This window comes from Chenopodium album, chromosome 11, assembly GCF_948465745.1.
Source record: "Chenopodium album chromosome 11, dcCheAlbu1.1, whole genome shotgun sequence".
NCBI lineage: Eukaryota > Viridiplantae > Streptophyta > Magnoliopsida > Caryophyllales > Amaranthaceae > Chenopodium > Chenopodium album.
In genome coordinates this window covers 44,831,112-44,850,148 of record NC_137844.1, presented here as the reverse complement: position 1 = coordinate 44,850,148, position 19,037 = coordinate 44,831,112, and the positions used below count along the sequence as shown (strand labels likewise).

Genomic DNA, 19,037 nt, shown 5'->3' with positions numbered 1-19,037 from the left:
AATGGCGAATCTTCACTATGGGCCAAATGGGGCCTGGCCCCTGGTAGAGTCCAATATATTTTTAGTCTAAAAGCCCAACTCAAAAAATAAAGTTATTGGTTTTTCTATTTTTCTCCCGTTGCTCGTCCACCATTGCTGACCTCACCTAATTTTCCCTCAAAACAAAACAAGAAATGCTGACCCCACATAATTATAAAACTTAAAATATTATTGGCAAATCATCTAAAGTATTCTCAGACACATCCTAATTAATTTAGAAAAAAAAAATAGTACGAGTACTGTACATTTACAAGTGTGTTTTTTTTCGCTATGTTTATATACTAAGGGTCTATTTTCATTTACTGAACTGAGCTGAGCTGAACTGAACTGAATTGTTTATGAGAGAAGGAAATTAGAAACTGAACTGAAATTAAGTTGAAGAGAACAAACCCTAAGATGATTACATTTTTTTTAAGTAACCTTAGTAAAAACAAATTTTATCGTAAAATATGTTGTCAAATACAAAATATTTTGGTTTTTATACTTAAAATTTCATATTAACAATTGTTTAAATATTTTTACATTCAAGCTAGTTTATTGATATATGTGTCGTGTTTAACTATATGTCAATTATGATAGAACTGAAACACCTTACTTAATTATTCATACTCAATAAATTTTAGTCTTTTAAACCAAATTTATAATTTAAATAAGTTTAGTTTGCCCCTAAAAGAAAATTACTCAAGATCCGCCACTGCTAATAGAAGAACTTTCCAAGACTTGTTATTATAACTTCACAATAACAAAATGTTTCCTGCACACAAAACATATTTGACAATTCTTATTCTCTATTTTATCAGTTATTTTGATCGAAGGTTCTGCAAGACTCTCTCCTTAATCAATTTATTTATTTATTCCATTTTAATTTTCATTGATACAAAAATAATTAAATGAAATATGGTACTTGATTATGTTTGAAATATTAATCACGAACTCAATTATGGTACTTGATTGATTCATTATTGATACACAAATTAGGGTTTTAGATCAGTGAGGGGGATTTAAAATTGACAAAAATAAAATTAGTTACCTCAATTGATCTACAATGATATTGAGTGATTTTGTTCCTTCTGATTATAATTTGCTTCAAGCTACATGAAATAATAAAAAGGAAAGCATAATGAGGAGAAAAGGGATGCGAGGAGAAAGAATCAAACTTTTTTTTTTTTTTTGACAGGAGGAATCGATTTTTTTTTTAAATTAAAATTTTAATTTTAAATCTATATATATAATTAAGTAGTACATATATAGCAGTACATATCTTTTATATTACATAGCAACAGAATGAAATTGGCAACAAAGCAAAAACACAGCTACTCTCATACTGTTATTCAAATCTAGCCCTTATAATCCTCCAAACAACTCAACAAGCTCAAAACATAGCAAATTCACAAACACTTAATCAACAAAAACAAAAAAAAAAAAAAAAAAAAAAAACAAAAACAAAAACAAAACCATAAAATGACACCCGAAATAAAACAATAAATTGAACGTCATGTACTATAGACTCTCCCATAAACTCATGTTTTTCATATTGATAAACAAGACAAGTATCTCAAAGGGGTATTTGTGTCATTTTCAATATGTAAGTGGGGTTAGTATTGTAAAATGATCTTAATTTGGCTTCCTCTCATCCATTTGTTCATGTTCTTCCTCCATTCACTCACCTCCATTAATGGAAGTCAAAATCAATAACCTTCGATGGAGAAATTGAAACGCACGAACAACTTCAATGGAGGAGGAAGACAAACTCTACTCTTAAGGGTTAACCATGCTCCAATTTCTCCAATTTCCTTAGGATTTTTTCGTTTAATTTGGAGACGAATGTAATACCCCATATTTTATACGTATTTTAATATAAGTATTTCTTAAAGTATTTAAATAAGTTGAAATGAATTATTTATGATGTTTTATTAATTTATAGAGTTTTATTTTTAAATTAAGGTCCAACTTATTTATTTAATAATTTTGAAAATACTTTATTTTATAATTTAAAAACATTGGGGCATATAATTTTATAAAAAGGTAATTTTTAAAGTCAATGGTATTTAAAGAAAGTCAAAATGTTAGTTTAAATAGGAAAGGGATAATTAAGGGTAGAGAGGCAATTTAAGTCTAGAGGGTTTTAGTAAGGGAGTATAAATACCCATCACATGGGCAAATTAAACTTTGTCCAAGGTGGAGAATACCCAAGGTAACTCTCTCCTCTTATTTTCTCTCTTTCTCTTATTTTCCCTTTTCCCTTTATTTTTATTTGTTTCATCACCACCCACACACACCACCACTGGTCGCCCACCACCACGGCTGCCCACCAGCCGGCTGCCACCACCAACACTCGCCGACAGTAGCTCGGCCTTAGTGGTCGTGCGCGTATCTTCAAAAGTAAAAATTCTTTCTTTTTTATTTTAATTCAATCAGCCCTTGATCTAATTATTGTTTTTGGGTTTTGTGATGATTTTTATGATGTTTGATTTTAAGTATGATGTATATAAATTTTTAGATTTGGTTTTGAATTAAAAAGGCCCAAATTACAAACCCTAGGTTTCTAAGTTTATGTATATTGATGGAAATTGTGTTATGGGTGATCTAAATTATTGAAATAAGTGTTTTAAAACACAATTACAACAATTTTTGATGATTTAATAAAGCTAGAATTTTTGTATATAATTAAGCTACAATTAAGTTTCTTGGAAGGATCTTTAATTACCCATTAATTGGGAATAAAAGTAAGGGTTTTAAATTAAATTTCAGCTTGTTTTAAAAGATTTATGAGTGATTTAAGGAGTGTATATATTGCTGAAAAGTAGTGTGAAATAGGTATTAATGCCTCTTTGTAATTTTGGATTGTAGGAGATTTCCAAATGAGTGATTTCTTGTAGTCGTGGCAATTTTGAGATCATATTCAAGGTACGTTAGCGTACTCGGTAATTATTTGAGTATGTAGAAACATGCTAGGCTTGATTTAATTAATTACAAGGTAGTATCATGATAGGTTTTGGTTGGAATTTGTTGTATGGTTAATGTTGGAGAATGATTTGTGATGAATGGATTAATTATGATGGATTGGTGATTGGAATTAAAGATGATGGCATGTTGGTTATGAACCACGCTTTTATTATTAGCAAAATTGAAGGCATGTTTAATTGAACTAAATGTTTAATTTGGTTTGGAATATGGAAGGAAATTTTATTATGGTTCATATAATTTTTATTGATGCTTTAAGCATGAGAATTGAGCTATTAAGTGTCTTAGTACACATGATTGAATTATATTGCGGTGCCTATGTGCACTTAAGGTGTTTCTAACACTGAGTGATAGGATTTACGGTGCATTATGCGCTTAAGGTGTCTTTGAATTAATTTGGTCAACATTAATTTAGTTAACACTGAGTGATAGATTAAAAGGATTCAACATTAAAAGTTATGTGGTCACTAATTATTCAAGAATTAATTTGGTATAATTGATTGCTTGTATAATTATAATGTTTGATTATGTTATGGTTTAAGAGTCATCACCAAGTTGAAAAATATGTAAAACAACGTAAAGTGAAAGAGATTACGCACCAAAACTCTTGGAACGTATATACCTCAAGTATGAACTTCTTTATATTTAACCATAACTTCTTTTTTTTTTTTGGAAGGTAAGAAAGTATATTGAACAGAAAAGCTGTACAAATGTACAAATTTACAACCTATAAAACAAACTCCAAGCTACACAAGCCCACAAAGGGCACACCCCCCTCCCCAAAGGATCAGCTCAAACTGATCACCTTCTAGGAAGGGTACTAAGAAGAGCTGAGAGCCTACCAGTCAACGCATTCCCTGGTACCTTTTAGGAAGGGCACAGGAGAAACCCTAACCAGAGAACAAACAAAACATCCAAAACCAAAACAATAAAAAAAGCACCAGATTACAACAACCAGGGAAAACACAACCAGCACTTAAATACTACTCTTGAGCTGATGCAGCCATTTGCAGTCTGTAACTGTCCATTTATGATCAATCAGCTGCTGACATCTAATCACCACCTCCCTTTTTACAGCCTTGGCCAAGATATCAGGCCTTAGAACTGCTTTATGCCAGAACACATGGTTCCTAGCAAGCCAGATGTTGTAAACAATAGCAATCAGGCTAGCCAAAATCAACTGTTTTTGAACTCGGTTACTGCCCTCAGACTTCCATGTCTTCCAAGTGTGCAGGATGCTCACTTGATGCTTAACAAAACAAAGCCACTGAGAAACATCACACATCACTCTACTGCTGTATCTGCAGGAGAAAAAGAGGTGAGAATTTGACTCTACAGCTTCCCCACAAAGCAAGCATTCACTTGTATCATAAACCCCAAACTGAAAGAGCTTGTCTCTAGTCCTGAGACTGCCCAGCACAACAAGCAAAGCAATAAAGGTGTGCTTAGGAACATTAAATCTGTTCCAAATCCATTTGTGCCAAGGAACCTTCTCCATATCACCCTGCAGCTAAGTGTAGCCATCCTTGATCTTATATTTCTTATTCAACCATCTCTCACTGTCAAAGCCAGCTTTCATTTCATCTTTCACCTTGCACAGTAATTTCCAAGCCCATCCAGCATCTTTCTTTGGAATGTAATCCCACCAATCCCTATCCTTAATATAGACAGAGTGCACCTATTTTACCCATAAAGAGTTAGTTTTCTTGGCTATCTTCCAAACATAGGAGCCTAAAGCAGCCCTATTCCAGTTACTATAGTTTCTAATCCCCAAACCACCTACCTTCTTAGGTCTGCAAATCCAATCCCAGGCAATAGGAGGAGCCTTAGAAAGGAAAGCATTCCCACTCCAAAGAAAAGCTCTACAGAGTTAAGTAATCCTGTTTATGACTGTCTTGGGCAGCAGAACATATTGAGCCTAATAGGTGTGCAAACTCATCAATACAGCATTGATGAGGGTAACCCTGGCAGTATAGGATAAATTCTTCCTACTCCAGCATTGCAATCTGGCCAGCATCTTATCAATCAAGCTGTCATAATCCACAACCTTTAAGTACGTACTTTGCATTCAGAGGGATCCCAAGGTATCTGAAAGGCATCTCACCCATCACAAAACCATACTGTTCTAGAATACTATCCTAAACTTGTTGCTGCACATTGCCAAAATAAATTGCAGTTTTCTCTAGCCTGCAACCCTGATCTAGCTTCAAAAGTTTTCAAGGCTTTGATTAAAAGTTGGACAGACTTAATGTTCCCATATGAGAACAGCATCAGATCATCAGCAAAGATCAGATGGTTCAGAGGCAGGGGAGCACACCTTTGATGATACTTAAATCTCCTTTTCTTCCCAATCTTCTTCAATAATCTTGACAAATACTCCATCACAATAACAAACAAGAGTGGGGACATAGGATCACCCTGTCTCACTCCCTTCCTGCTTTTAAAAAAGCCATAAGATCCCCCATTAAGCATCAAGGAGAAAGAAGGGGTAGAAACACACTACATCACCCAGGAAATGAACTGGATAGGAAAATTAAGGGCAACCATCATCTCTTGAATAAATTTCCAGCTTACAGCATCATAAGCTTTCCTAAGATCAACTTTAATAGTGCATCTAGGAGGCTTCCTCTTGTTATTGTAAGCTTTAAGCATATCCTAGCAAATCAAAATATTATCAAGAATAGATCTTCTAGACACAAAAGCTCCTTGACAATCATCAATCAACTCAGGTAACACTTCTTTTAGCCTTGCACAAATCATTTTAAAAATGATCTTATAAACAACATTGCAGCAGGCTATAAGTCTGAACTGAGTGACCTTATTAGCATGTTCTACCTTTGGAATCAAAGTCATGATAGGAATGGTGTCCTTCGAACAAGTGTATTATTCCGGTAGAAGGTTCGGAGCTATTGAAAAGCTATTTATTCAGTTTGTTCAAGTGATCGGAATGCCTAGGTGGAGGCCGCTTCCGATCAGTAATATTAATGCATAATTAATATTACAGCTTAATCTTGACTGAACCCTTCGAGTCACACCCAAGCAACTAACGATCCGACACGACGAATTAATTCGGGAGGAATTAATGAGTCGCTCGAGTAATTAATATTTAGACGTCGAAAATCGAGCTTGGAGCGTCGAAACCGAGCGTTGTAAGTCGAGTCGAATTAATTAAAGACGAGACGGTAAAATCACTAATTAATCAACAATTTACCGAAATACCCCTAGCATCGGAATGCCCCGAGCAAATCGAAGCCAAGGGGTATTTGGTATAGCCAAGATGGCTAGCAAGCACACTAAGCCGAGCCTAGGCTGGCTGGTGCGTGCTAGCGCACCAAGGCTAGCATGGCACACTCATAGCCGTAGTTGCTATGGCGCGCCAGCAAGCTAGCTAGGCACGCACATAGCAGCAGCAGCTATGGCGCACCATAGTGCTAGCTATGCTTGCGGGGAGATGCGGGGCAGCAAAGCAGCAGCGCACAACAGCCCGCAGAAATGCGTGGCGTGTTGGTGCGCATGCTGCAGGCTAGTGCACAGCTAGCGTGCCCAGCCAAGGGGCCAGGCAGCCAGCTGGGCAGCCTTAGCGCCCAAGGCAGGCAGGCAGCGCCAGCTGGCGCGCACGGATTGGTGCAAGTGGATGCTTGTGGCCAGCTTTACTCAAGGCTTAGGGATCAAGTTTGGTCCCCCCCTTTCCATTGTGGTCCTTACCTAACCCCTCCTCTAAATGTGCCACTTGTTGATTAATTAGTTGTTGGCTATTTTCTTTTATTTTTGATTTAAAAATAAAAGGAGAAAATTGATTTTACCAACTCTCCCACAATTTCTCACTTGAGTTTCCCTATAAATACCCAACTTGGGATATGGGAAAACTCACTTGAGTAAGAGCTCAATTAGGAATCTCCACTTGAGAGTAAACCTATAAGCTCAATAATTACTCGGGGAGTCTTTTTAGTCGGACTTGGATAACCTCCAAGTATTGGACCGGTCGGGTCGAGTTGTGGGCGGACTTTCGTTGGAGGTCCTTGCCATTTGTGAGGCTCGGCTTTTCTCAAGTAAGAGCTCCGTCCGGGTGAGTGAAGCATGCTACAAGGGTAATTTAGTCTTTTATCTATTCTTGTTATTTATGTATTTTGTTACATTAATTGTGAGTTTGTTCTTGGGCTCGGGTTTTATTTCCGCGGTGAGTCGGACTCATCGAAACCCAACAAGTCAGGGTAGTAGTGTTGATCTGCTTGAGAAGTTGTCCTGACCTGAAAAAATCCAAAAAAGCTCTAGTAACATCAGAACTAACTATGTGCCAGGCAGCCTTGAAGAATTTGCTGGAAAACCCATCAGGGCCAGGGGCCTTATCATCATCAATACTCCACAAAGCAATCTTCACATCATCCTCAGAAAAGGGTCTACAAATGCCAATCCTTTGCTCCTCAGTTAAGATATTACCCTTAGAGATAACAGCATGATGAATGCTGCCTAACATTGGAGCTTCAGCACCAAGAAGCCCCTAATAATAATCCAAGAAAGTATCACAAACTTTCCTAGCTAGGATCATCAGTTACCTCCCCCTCATTATTCACAATAGAATAAATGTTATTATGAAGCCTTCTCTTTTTAATGATGGCATGAAAGAAAGCAGGTTCATATCACCATCTTTAAGCCAATGAACCTTAGCTTTTTGTTTTAAGAACTTATACCTATCAGAATGGGTTTTAGCATAGCTCACTCTAGCATTCCTTTCCAAGGATATCAGATATGCATTCTCAGGATCATCTTGCAATCTAGCCTGAATATCAAGAAGATGCTTTTCAGCAACAGCATCCTCAGTTTCAATACAGGAAAAGTTCACCATTTTTAACTTTTTCAGCACCTTTTTCACTTCTCTTAGCTTCCTAATACACTGAAACATGGGAGTTCCAGTAACATCTTCTTCCCAAGCTTCCTTGACAGCTGGCATAAACTCAGGAGAGTCCACCTAGATATTCACAAACCTAAAAGGTTTCTTGATCTGAGAACCAGAATCAAAAAGGTTGAGAACACAAGGGCAATGATCCATTAACCCTTCAGGAAAAAAAACAGCCTACATATCTAGAAACCTATCCATCCAGTCATTATTCACAATGACTCTGTCAATCTTAGTACATACCCTATCACTTCCATCTTGCTTATTACACCAAGTATAGAACATTCTCCCAGTAGCCCAATTAGTAAGGGCATTTTGTCTCAAACAGAATCTAAAGGGTTCAACCTCAGCCAGAGAGACAGGGCTCCTAATCCTATCATTAAGATTCAGAACATTATTGAAGTCCCCACACAGAATCCAAGAACCATTAATGTTCACACCAATCTCACCAATCTACTCCCAAAGCTTAACTCTAGCAGCAGCCTCATTTAAGCTATACACCATAGTACAGAAAAAAGTTACACCAGAAGCTTTATGAGTGACATGCAATTGAATCAATTGAACTTCACATCTTAACACAGTAACATAAAAAACCTGAGGCAACCAAATAATCCAAATTCTACCCCCTTTATGGTGAGAGTAATTTTCACAAATAGACCAATCACTTCCCAATCTATTGAAAACAACACCAAAATTACTAGCCTTCACCTTGATTTCTAGAAGCCCAAACAGACCAACTCCATGATGTCTAATGAACCATAAAACATCACAAAGCTTACTAGCCTTATTCAGGCCTCTAATATTCTAGAATCCAAGCTTATCCATGGAAAGAGTGAGAGCACTCCCCCTCCTCCAAATCACTGAATCTATTACCACTACTGCTAATCAAAATAACACATGGCTTTAGAATCTGAAGCTCCTGTTGCTTCTCCTGCACTTTGCCAAGATCATTAGTCAACCCACCCCCTTCCTTAGGACATGTCCTGTTCCTAGTCTCCACCCCTTTATCAGGCTGAGCTGGAACTGGTTTCTAAACTGGTCTCCAAACCTTCTGAGTATGGGTAGTCTGCCCCTTCCTTGCCTGCACCTTATGATTTGGGCAGTGCTCATTAATATGCCCCATACCACCACAAACTTTGCAAATCACAGGTCTCCACTCATATTCTACCCTTTGGCTTACACAAACTCCATTTTCATTCAAGAACTCAATACTGTTAGGTAATTGAGCATTGAATTTCACCTCTACAAGAATTCTAGCATACTCCAGTCTTTCTTTGGTAGTTGTTGCTTTATCTGTCTTTACAAGTTTACCAATTAAGGAAGAAATTTTCATAAGAGCATTATGCCCCCAGTATTTAAGCTCCAAACAAGTCAACCTCACCCATATTGGTACCTCAGAAACCATTTCATCAGTCAAGTTCAATCCAGGTTCCCAAGCTTTCATGATCATAAGCTTTTTATCAAACAGTATAGGTCCAGCATTTAGAGCCTTATCTCTACCCTCAATAGTTCGAAATCGAACAAAGAACACACCATTTGATTTCATTAAGACTCTATCAATCCTAAATTTACCCCATATTCTTTGCACAAACCCATTAATCACAGCTAAAGGAGGCTTAGCATAAATTACATAGCAAACAATGGCCGAGCTCCAAAAATATATTTCTAGTTGAACATCATCCATCGTAATTTGAACCTTCTTAGTGCAATTGCTCGAATCCCTCCCTCCAGATAAGTCCAACCCTTCATCCCCTGTCCCCTTGAATAAGCTATCCTTCCAGCTTAGTTGAGCAACAGGAGTGGGGGTTGGAGGATGAGAAACAGGGGAATGCAATTCGGGGGTCACAGAAATTGGGGAAAACACGTTCTTAGTGAAATTAGAATTCTCAATCATCAATAATGGGGTAGGATTACTAAATCCAATTACACTATCACAACAATCAGCAGTTCTAAGCTCATCATCAATGACGGAAGAAGAAGAATGTATTACCTTAAACCATCGATTGAACTCCTCTTGATGCTTTTCACGGTCCTCCTCAGTCACCTCCATCATTGGAATAGTGCTCTCCATTGCAGCATCAAGCCAGCTGTCCATCAAAACATCATCTGAAACCATGCTCTGTTCTTCCCTCTTTGAGAAATTTCGAGTTTTGGGTCTTGGATTTTGCTTCGACTTCTACTTCTTTTTGGATTTTGAGCTTGAATTCTTGCTTCCCTTGCCCTTCTTCCTCTTCGCCATTTAACCATAACTTCTACTAGGAGTACAAGACGCTGTATTTTCCTTTTATTATTATTATTATTATGCGCAAGACGTCCCTCACTTCATGTGAGATTTGCATACCCGGTTAGCTCCCGGTGTAGTTTACCTCAATTTATTTGGGGCAGGAATTTGGTTGGAAACCCGTTCGATGCGTAATTGTAGACACCTAATTGTGTCTCCCCAAAAACCAAACCCAGTGATGAATATCTTTCACGTCATTGATTATCGAACGATGTGAAATGTGAAAGAGTCTCGTGATGCGATTGTTTTAATAAAAATAACTTTATTTCTGTTTTCGGAAATGTACTCTATTTATGAAAACGTCCAATCCAGGTTAGTTTGGTCCATGATAAGGGTCCAATAATGGTGTAGTTGGATTGGGCTCAAAAAGAGCTTTCCAACGATATATTATAAGCCCAATTCCGATGAATTATGAGGAAGTTATGGCCAAAATACTAAGTTGGGCCCGAAACAAGTTTTATATACGGCCCAATGATCTAGTGGAGGGCCCATTAATTATTATTCCTAAGTCATTAGGATTGGCTTTAATCTTCTAGAATAATCTAGAAGGTTCTCTTAAGTTCTAGTGGAATTAGGATTAATAATTATGTTTTTAGAAAATAAAGAATTTTGTTTGGAATAAAACAAGTGTTTTTAAAAGAATTAAATCTGATTTTAAAAGATAAGTACGGACATTAATTAGTCTAATTTAATTAGATTAAGGACTTTGTGCGGCTTTGGGCTAACGCGTGAACCATCGCGATGACGCTGTCGTGCTGTGCTGGATCCTGTCGCACCGCGACATAAGTAGTTTTATTCCAGATTGGATTCGGTCTTTTTCTGATCGTTTCCGGACTATTTTTCTTCTAAATAGGGTCGTATTTCCCGTTTTCAATCGTCAACAATAATCTTATTATATCCTCTTCTCTCTTAAGTATAAGCTTATTCTTTCTCCCTCTTCATAAGCACAATTTCGTATTCACGAGTCTTAGACACACCCAGCCAAGCTCGAAGTTGCCTTCGTCCTAGACGTGAAAGGTTGATAATTTCTGAGGGTTTGGTCCCAAATCCCTATTTTTAATTATTTAAATTAATTGTTTGATTTAATATTTTCATTAAAGTTAATAACGTGTGTATTGTTTTGATAGAAAGAGATACGAGGCATTGAAGTAAGTAATTTAATTACTTAATTATTCTTTTGATATAGAAATCATGCTTAGATTATATTAATTCCTAATATCATGTATGTTTTTAGTATCATGCTTAGGTTGCTTCCTATTTCTTTTATCATGTTAGTGTCATGTTAGGGCTAAAGTTTTGATCTTTAATGTTTAGTGACATGCTAGGATTTGTTATTAATCTTGTTAGTATCATGCCTAGGATCTTGCTAATAATATTATTATGCTTTATTGAGATTATTATTATGATGATGATGTTGTTATTATTATGTTGCTTGAAATTATTGTTATTGCTTGATCACGCCCTCTCTTGTAGGATTAAAGGGAACTTGTACTTGTAATTGAAAGGAATGGTGTACTTCGAACAAGTGTATTATTCCGATAGAGGGTTCGGAATTATTAGAAAGCTAATTATTCAGTGAGGTTTAGTGATCGGAATGCCTGGGTGGAGGCCGCTTCTGATCAGTAATATTAATGTATAATTGATATTATAACTTAATCTTGACTGAACCCTTCGGGTCACACCCAAGCAACTAGAGAATCGAAGCGACGAAATAATTCGGAAGGAATTAATGAGTCTCCCGAGTAATTAATATTTAGACGTCGGAAATTCGAGCTTGGAGCGTCGAAACTTGAGTCGATAATAATAAAAGACGAGACGAGAAAAACTAATAAATCAACAAATTCCCAAAATACCCCTAACATCGAAATGCCCCGAGCAAACTGAGTGCTAGGGGCATATAGTCTAGCATGCGCACCAAGCCGAGCCTATGGCTGGCTTGTGCGTGCTAGCGCGCCTATGCTAGCATGGCTGCCGCGGCCATGTGCGCACAAGGCCAGCAGCAGCCCTCGGCAGCAGCCCGCACATATGGTGCGAGGCATGCTGGGCGAGGGAGCTAACAGCAGCCCACGGCAGCAGCAGCCCGCACGCTCGTGCTGGGCCTGCTGGCCGTGGGTAGCCTCGAGCATAAGGGGTAGCATGGCAACCCACTTGGGGTGCCTTGGTGCCCAAGTGGGGCTGCCATGTGGCGGCTAGCAAGAGAGGGTGAGAGGTGTGAGATGACGGTTTTTAGGAGAGGAGTGGGGAGTAAGTTTGGTCCCCCCATCCTCCAAATGGTCCTCACCTAACCCCTCATGTGAGCTTGACACTTATTGAATTATTAGTAGCTTGCTTATTTATTTTATTTTAGATTTAAAATAAAATGAATAAAATCAAAATCTCCCACATGGAAAGATGATGGGAATTTTGAGAGCCTTTGCCTATAAATACCAACCTAGGAAGTTGGGAATTCTTCACTTGAGTAAGTGTTGAAAAAGGCATCAAGTGTGAAAACCTTTGAACACTAATTACTCGGGTTTTGAGGTTGGGCCTTGCTAACTCCAAGGCAATAGACCGAGTTCGGTGCTCGCGTTGCGGGTGGACTTCGAAGGAGGTCTCCGTGTGAGCGGAGCTAAAGGGCTTTTGAAGTAAGAGCTCAATTAAGTAAGTGAAGCACACTACAAAGGTAATAATCTCTTACTTAGTCTTGTGTTTTTTTTTTAATTATGCATTATGGTTATAATTATTGTGAGTTTGGTTTTGGGGTTCCTTCCGCGGTGGGTCGGACTCACCGAAACCCAACAACGGTATCGGAGCCTTGCTCATTTATTTTTATAATCATATTTTTCAAGGTATTTTTATGGCTTAACTTTTCTAGTTTTAAGTTGCTAATTATATTAGTAGCTCGGTTTTATTAATTTAATCCCGTATTGGAGCTGATTTCAGCCCCGAACCCAGATTTTCGCCCAAAAATAGTGAATTTTGGGTGGAAAAGGCGTTTTGGACATGGTTTTACCCTCTCAGGACTGTGTTTTTAGCCAAAAAACGACCAGAAATGCACTTTTCGAGGGATTTTTCGTTTTGACGAAAAATTTTAAGTCTTTCTAACCTTGAAATATTATCGCATATTTATGGTGGTTATGTATTTGGTTCATTCCTTAATTTATATGCAATTTTAAACCTCTTTAAGCATGATTACTTGGTAGAAATTGGTGCTTGAAAATTTGGTTTTATGTTTCACATAATTGCAAATTAATTGCATTAAGTGTGAAAAGTTTGTTCTTTGTTGCTTCCAAGTACTAAAGATTCAATCTTTATTGTTTTAAGTGATTGAAACTTTGAGTTACTAAATTCCATGAATTTTTGGATGAACTTTTGATTTAATCATGTATTAAATTGATTGGAATCATAAAATTTGAAACTTGTGATAGAAATTTCATTTATCTTCATATTGGAAGATATAATTTTTCAAGGATTCACAAGTATTAAAGTTGGAATTTTTATTGAACTTGTGTTCATGTTTCTAACTCCCTTTTAATTTGTCAAAATCACATGATTAATTTAAATTAATTAAATTAATAGTGAGTGATTGCCCTTATTATTTTATTGCACCAAGTTAAACCAATTTTATTAAAGAATGGTTCTTGGAAATAATTTTGGTTGTGTGCACTTTTTATGAATTTTTAATTAAAGTTGGACTTATTTAATTTTTCATTTTTGCTCACTAAATTGGTTCTAAAAATTAATTTAGAATTAATTAATTAGTCACGCAAAAAAAAAAAAAAAAAAAAAAACTCAGTTTTAAATCCCGATAGTATGGCACGCAAACCAAGCAACACCCCTTTGCTAGCGGGGTGCTGTGATGCTTGGTGCGCGCCACACAAGGGCAGCGTGGCTAGCGCCCAGCCACAGTAGCGACACAGCAGCACCAGCCAAGCAACAACGCGCTGCGGCTGTGCTGTGTGCGTGCGTGCTGCTGTGTTCCGTGGGTCGTGGGCAGGATGTGCAAGCTTGGTGCTTGGTGTTTTGGGTGTTTTTGTCCCTCGGGAGAGTTATAGCTTAAGGACTGATCCGACTGCGCCTGTACCTGCAAAACAACGGAGACTCCGGGTGCTTGGAGCTCCGCCTCCGACGCTCAAGTTAGTACTTGAATATGAGTGGGAGAAGGTGCGAAAAATGAAATGAGATCTTCTCGGGTTCCGAGATCAAGTGCTCTCTGATGTGAGAGAATGTAGGGTAGGAGTAATAAAATGATTGAATGAATGTCCCCCAAAATTGGGGGATATCTCTCTATTAATAGGATCATTGGGGAACGTGCCCTCTCTTAGGTCACTTGACCTAGATTTGGTAGGATGCGCCGCTTTGCGGCGTTCTTGGGAATTGGGCCTTGAAAGGCGCAATTTTGGAAGGCATCTGAGGCTGCCACGTGTCAGCTGGCAATTGGCCCAAATGGGACCTGCCTATGCTTGACACGTGGGCCTCTCTGATTGGTCCACATGGACAGGGTATTTTTACCAAAAACATTTGCCCCTCACAGGTGGCACGTGGCGCCTGTGACACGCGGCATTCAGGGAATGGTGAACAGTAAAAACGTTCACCTTCTAGGGTATGACGGGGATGCCCCCATTTTTACCCTTCTATAAATAGAAATTTAACCTTCTCTCTCTCCTCATTTCACACCAGCATTTGACTTTTTAGAGAGAGAAAGAGAAAACTTTTAGAGAGAGAAGTCTGCATCCGTCTGCCGTGAATTTGCGGTTTTTTTCGCCTGCGTTTCGAGGAGCACATCCGGTCACCGCGTGTAGCAGTTCTCAGATTTTCAGAGCTAAGTTTAAAGGTAACCGCCTCTACTCCCTCAAGGCTTTTTACACTTTTCCGCTTGTGTAGTTAGGCTTCAAAAACAAAATGGACTCTTCATCGGCCCATACGGCACCGCCTAGGTCATTCAACCGGTCTCCTGGTACGGCTGAATCTAGAACTAGGGGTGCCTTTTTGGACATTCGGATCTGCTTTGCTCATCCCCGAACACCTCCGTCTTTGTGTCTATGTAGGACACAATGCCAAGAGTTAAGCAAACAACAAGGAGGCGGCGCGCTAAAAGAGTGCCCGCTAATGAAGTTATTCCTGACGAGGAATACGAGGGTTCGAAAGAGGAGCAGGCGGGTTCTTCCCCGGATGGCACCCCTTCAACCCCCAGTGACACAATCCTGGAAGAGGCACACGACGAGGACGATGCCTCTTCCCTAGGGTCTGATGAAGATGGGTCAGGCGATGAGGAAGCCGCCGAAAGATCCGGCTCAGAGGCGTCGGGCTCTGGCCAAGAAAATATGGCGGCTGACTACCATCAGCCGCCTAAAGGACCGGATTAGCAAAATCCCTTAATAACTAAAATTCTTGCTAGGGACTTGGCTGTTATGCAAAACAGCTTTGGAGCCTTTGCAGAGACACATCCGGTAGGAGAGGGCTGGAGAATAGAGGTCCCGTCGCCTGAGGCAATGGTTGCCTGGGAGGATGATATTGATAATGCTGACAGCTGTTTCGGCTGCTATGAAGCCGTGATCAAAGCCGGCCTCCATTTTCCCTTTCACAAAGGGATTAAGAAGATTTTGAAGGGATATGACTTGGGCGTCTGGCAGCTTACCCCTAATTCGTGGATAAACATTCTGAGTTATATCGCCGCCTGCGAGTTTCAGGACATAGAGCCTAATTTCGCGGCGTTTGCTCATACGCATTATATGAGCCGGGCCCCAGGCGGGTATGGGGCGTGGTACACTCTTACCACACACCATTAGTATCTGATGTCCTTAGACAAGCCGTCCAAGTGGTTCGACTGGAAGGAGAGATTCTACTTGATCTCTTCTCCAACACTGGGACACAAACGGTTTCTACGTCGGTACAATCAAGATACGACACTGCTCGGGAAAAGTGCTCCCTTCCCCGGATGTTATCTAGGGCTTACGAGCAGATAATGGAGCCGGGCGTTTTCGAGACCGGGACTGAGCCCTTAGAGGATAGGACTCAAATAATCGTTCCAAAGAACTGGACACCCTATCCGGATTTTTTAAAGAGCGAGGCCTTCCTCTCCACCTATGGGCTTAGCATCATGTTCCCATAGGGTATACTTACTACACATCCAGCAATTTGCCGTCTGTATTGATGCTTTAATTGTTTTTGTTAATCTTTTTAACTAATTGTTTCCTTTCTTTTTGTAGAGGAAGCAAAGGACATGGTTCCTCTAGAGATGATGCCTGCTAAATCGGCTGCCCTACTGAGGAAGGAGCAGCTTCTTGAGAAAAAGGCCGCCTTGGAAGCCAAGGAGGCTAAGAAAGGAGGGGTAAGCTCGCCTGCTAGACTCTTCCAGCTTTTATAACAACTTAGTTATTTACCGGCCGTACCCTTTTCCTTCAACATATAAATTTTCCGTTTGTAATTTCTTATTTTGTTATTTGCAGAGCGGAAGTAAGTCAATTCCCCGCTCAATAACCAAATTATTCAAGCGGCCAGGAGATGAGCTGAGTAAAACTTCGCCTAAGACGGGAAGGAAGAACCCTCCTCACTGCACCGCTTCAGCCAACCCAGATCGGCTCACAACCGGGGGCAAGGGCCCGGCTGTGATGAAAGCCCTGAGCGAAAGCTCAGAGCGAGCTGCTGGGAAATAACTGGATGTCTCTACGACATCGAAGAGTGGCGAGCCACTCACTACTGCAGTCGACGCTGGAACGACTGAAGCGGAGTCTCCTTAGCTTCGCGTCCAAGGCAAGACACGAATCGAACTCCCTTGGCCGGTTGCTATATGCGAGTCAAGACCCGGGTCAATCCGCCTAATGGTTCGATGAGCAGCCGACATGAGTCGGGTGCCGCTTGTGCTGCTTTCTCACTAAGTACTTCTTTTGGTGCAAATACCCCCTCAGAGCCGCCTGACATGCAGGTATTTGCTAAGAGTATGGTGTAGACCCTCACCCGGACAGAGAAGCACTCTGTGCCGGATGTGCAGGTGCTGGATTTTGACCGGATCCAGGGCCTGCTGGCTAAGGTAACTTTTACCTATGATTTCACTTTTTAAAGTTTTCAACTTATTTTGCTAACCGTCTGACCCCACCTTTTCAGGTGATGCTGAGGGTAGACAGGCTTAGGGTCCCCTTCAGACAGATGGGAGAAGAGGTAAATGACGCTAAACAGAGGGCCATTCAAGCTCTCAACTCTGCTGAATACAGTAAAATACAATGTGATGTTGAAATTAAAGCAGTAGAGTTGAAACAGAATGAGCTGATAAGGAACTTGACGGCTGCTAATGACGCCGCTAATGAGCGGATGGCCAAGCTTGAGCAGGATCTGAAGACTGCCCAGTTAGATCTCAAAGCCTTGAAAGGTGCTGATAAGGAGAATGCCCAGTTGAAAGCAGACGTTAGACGCCTGGGGGTCGATCTCGTCCAACAAAGGAACCAGCACAAGGACGAGGTTGCCCAAAAGCAAAAGCGGCTGATTACTGAAAATGAGCGGGACATTGAAGCTCTGCCGTGCATTACATGGGGTCTACTCCACCCAAAAGTTGAGTTTGATGTGCTCAAATTGCGATTGATTACGCCACTGAGGTGCATGACGCACAGCAGCTCAATGAGCAGGCCCCGCCTCCCTTTAAGGCATGGGCCCTTGAACAGGGCTATGAGGTCTCTAATGATAAGGAAGAGACGGCTGCCAACCAGGATGATCAGGCCCAGGCTAATGAAGCTCAAGCTGATCAAATCCAGGATGGCCAGGTCCCGGATGCACGAAACGAAACAAGCCTCCCAGCAGGTCAGAACCAGCCGGAGCCTGTCTAGCAGCCGTAACTCAGCTCCCTTTCTTCTGCGGCTGTATGCCAATTTATCTTTCCGGACTGTGACCCGAGTATCTGTGTACTTTTACCGACTAAGGAGTCGGGTAACAATTTTATTTTCTCTTTTGTCCCGGATGTTTATCCGGTTAACACTACTATCCGGTTTTTACCAGTTTGAATGAAATTTGCCAAGTGAGTCGGCTTGATGAATTTGATGTTCTTGACTCAATTTTTGCACTTAAATTCTACAATTTTTATTTTTGAATTTTTGCCCAACTTTTTACAGCATGCGGCAATTTAAATAGTATACCGGCTACTCTTGCCCCTGGCGGCTGTGTTGTTGGTTTTAGTACTTCTTTGATTGATTGACTTTGGAAGGTTTGATACTTTAAAGAGTATGGAATGTTCCTAAGTCAATCAATCACAGTAGTGATTGCCCCAAACCAAGTACACAGCCGTCCACAAGCCAATAAGTAGCCGTTTTACCCAACCGGGGAGTAGGCTGGATCAAAGCCTTATTTTCCCTTTTGTGGTATTCGCATTTCACCTCTTAGTGAACCAGGCGGGAACTTGCCGCCTGGTTGTTAATAGAACAAGAAATATATTGTCTGCTTGTCTGATGGTCCCTAGACGGCTTTAAGGCCTTCTGGGGTGCCTGCAATCCATTGCACCTGGTTCGTCTGCCCCATTGGGGTGACTGGTACAATTTCGTTGAATAACCTAACAGAGAACTTCAGTTATTAACCAGCTGATGTCTTTTGACATCCGGTCTCTACACTTAATCGTTCTATTAGACTATTTTGGTCAGACAACTATGAGTTAACCAATTAGGTCGTTCAATCTATGCCATCTGCATATGCTGGTAGAGCAAACGATAGAATGCCCTCTGCGACGATAACACCCGGAGGGGCGTCGTCGGACGCAATACTCATATGGGAGCAGACGAATTTATAAAATAAGTTTGCATCCGGCCATTGGCCTCAATTTAAGTATCAAGTTAGCCGCTAAGTTTTTATCCTAGCTTTTTTATTCAATAGTCCATTTGTGATTTCCACAGTCGGTAGTAG

General features: G+C 40.1%; 2 protein-coding genes across 2 annotated transcripts; both read right to left on the bottom strand.

Annotated features, from left to right (window-relative positions):
* Nucleotides 1-3,979: 3,979 nt before the first annotated feature.
* Nucleotides 3,980-4,501, bottom strand: LOC145566680 (uncharacterized). Its single transcript, XM_081626023.1, has one exon. The coding sequence runs from the start codon at nucleotides 4,499-4,501 to the stop codon at nucleotides 3,980-3,982; it is 522 nt and encodes a 173-aa protein (XP_081482149.1).
* A 12-nt stretch (nucleotides 4,502-4,513) lies between these two features.
* LOC145566679 (uncharacterized) lies at nucleotides 4,514-10,013 on the bottom strand. The gene is made up of 10 exons (XM_081626022.1): nucleotides 8,946-10,013; nucleotides 8,740-8,828; nucleotides 8,492-8,645; nucleotides 8,141-8,350; nucleotides 7,664-7,969; nucleotides 7,292-7,501; nucleotides 5,578-5,658; nucleotides 5,321-5,502; nucleotides 4,787-4,865; nucleotides 4,514-4,681 (listed from the first exon to the last, which is right to left on the bottom strand). Exons 1-10 carry the CDS (start codon nucleotides 10,011-10,013, stop codon nucleotides 4,514-4,516), a joined length of 2,547 nt encoding a protein of 848 aa, XP_081482148.1.
* Nucleotides 10,014-19,037: the final 9,024 nt, after the last annotated feature.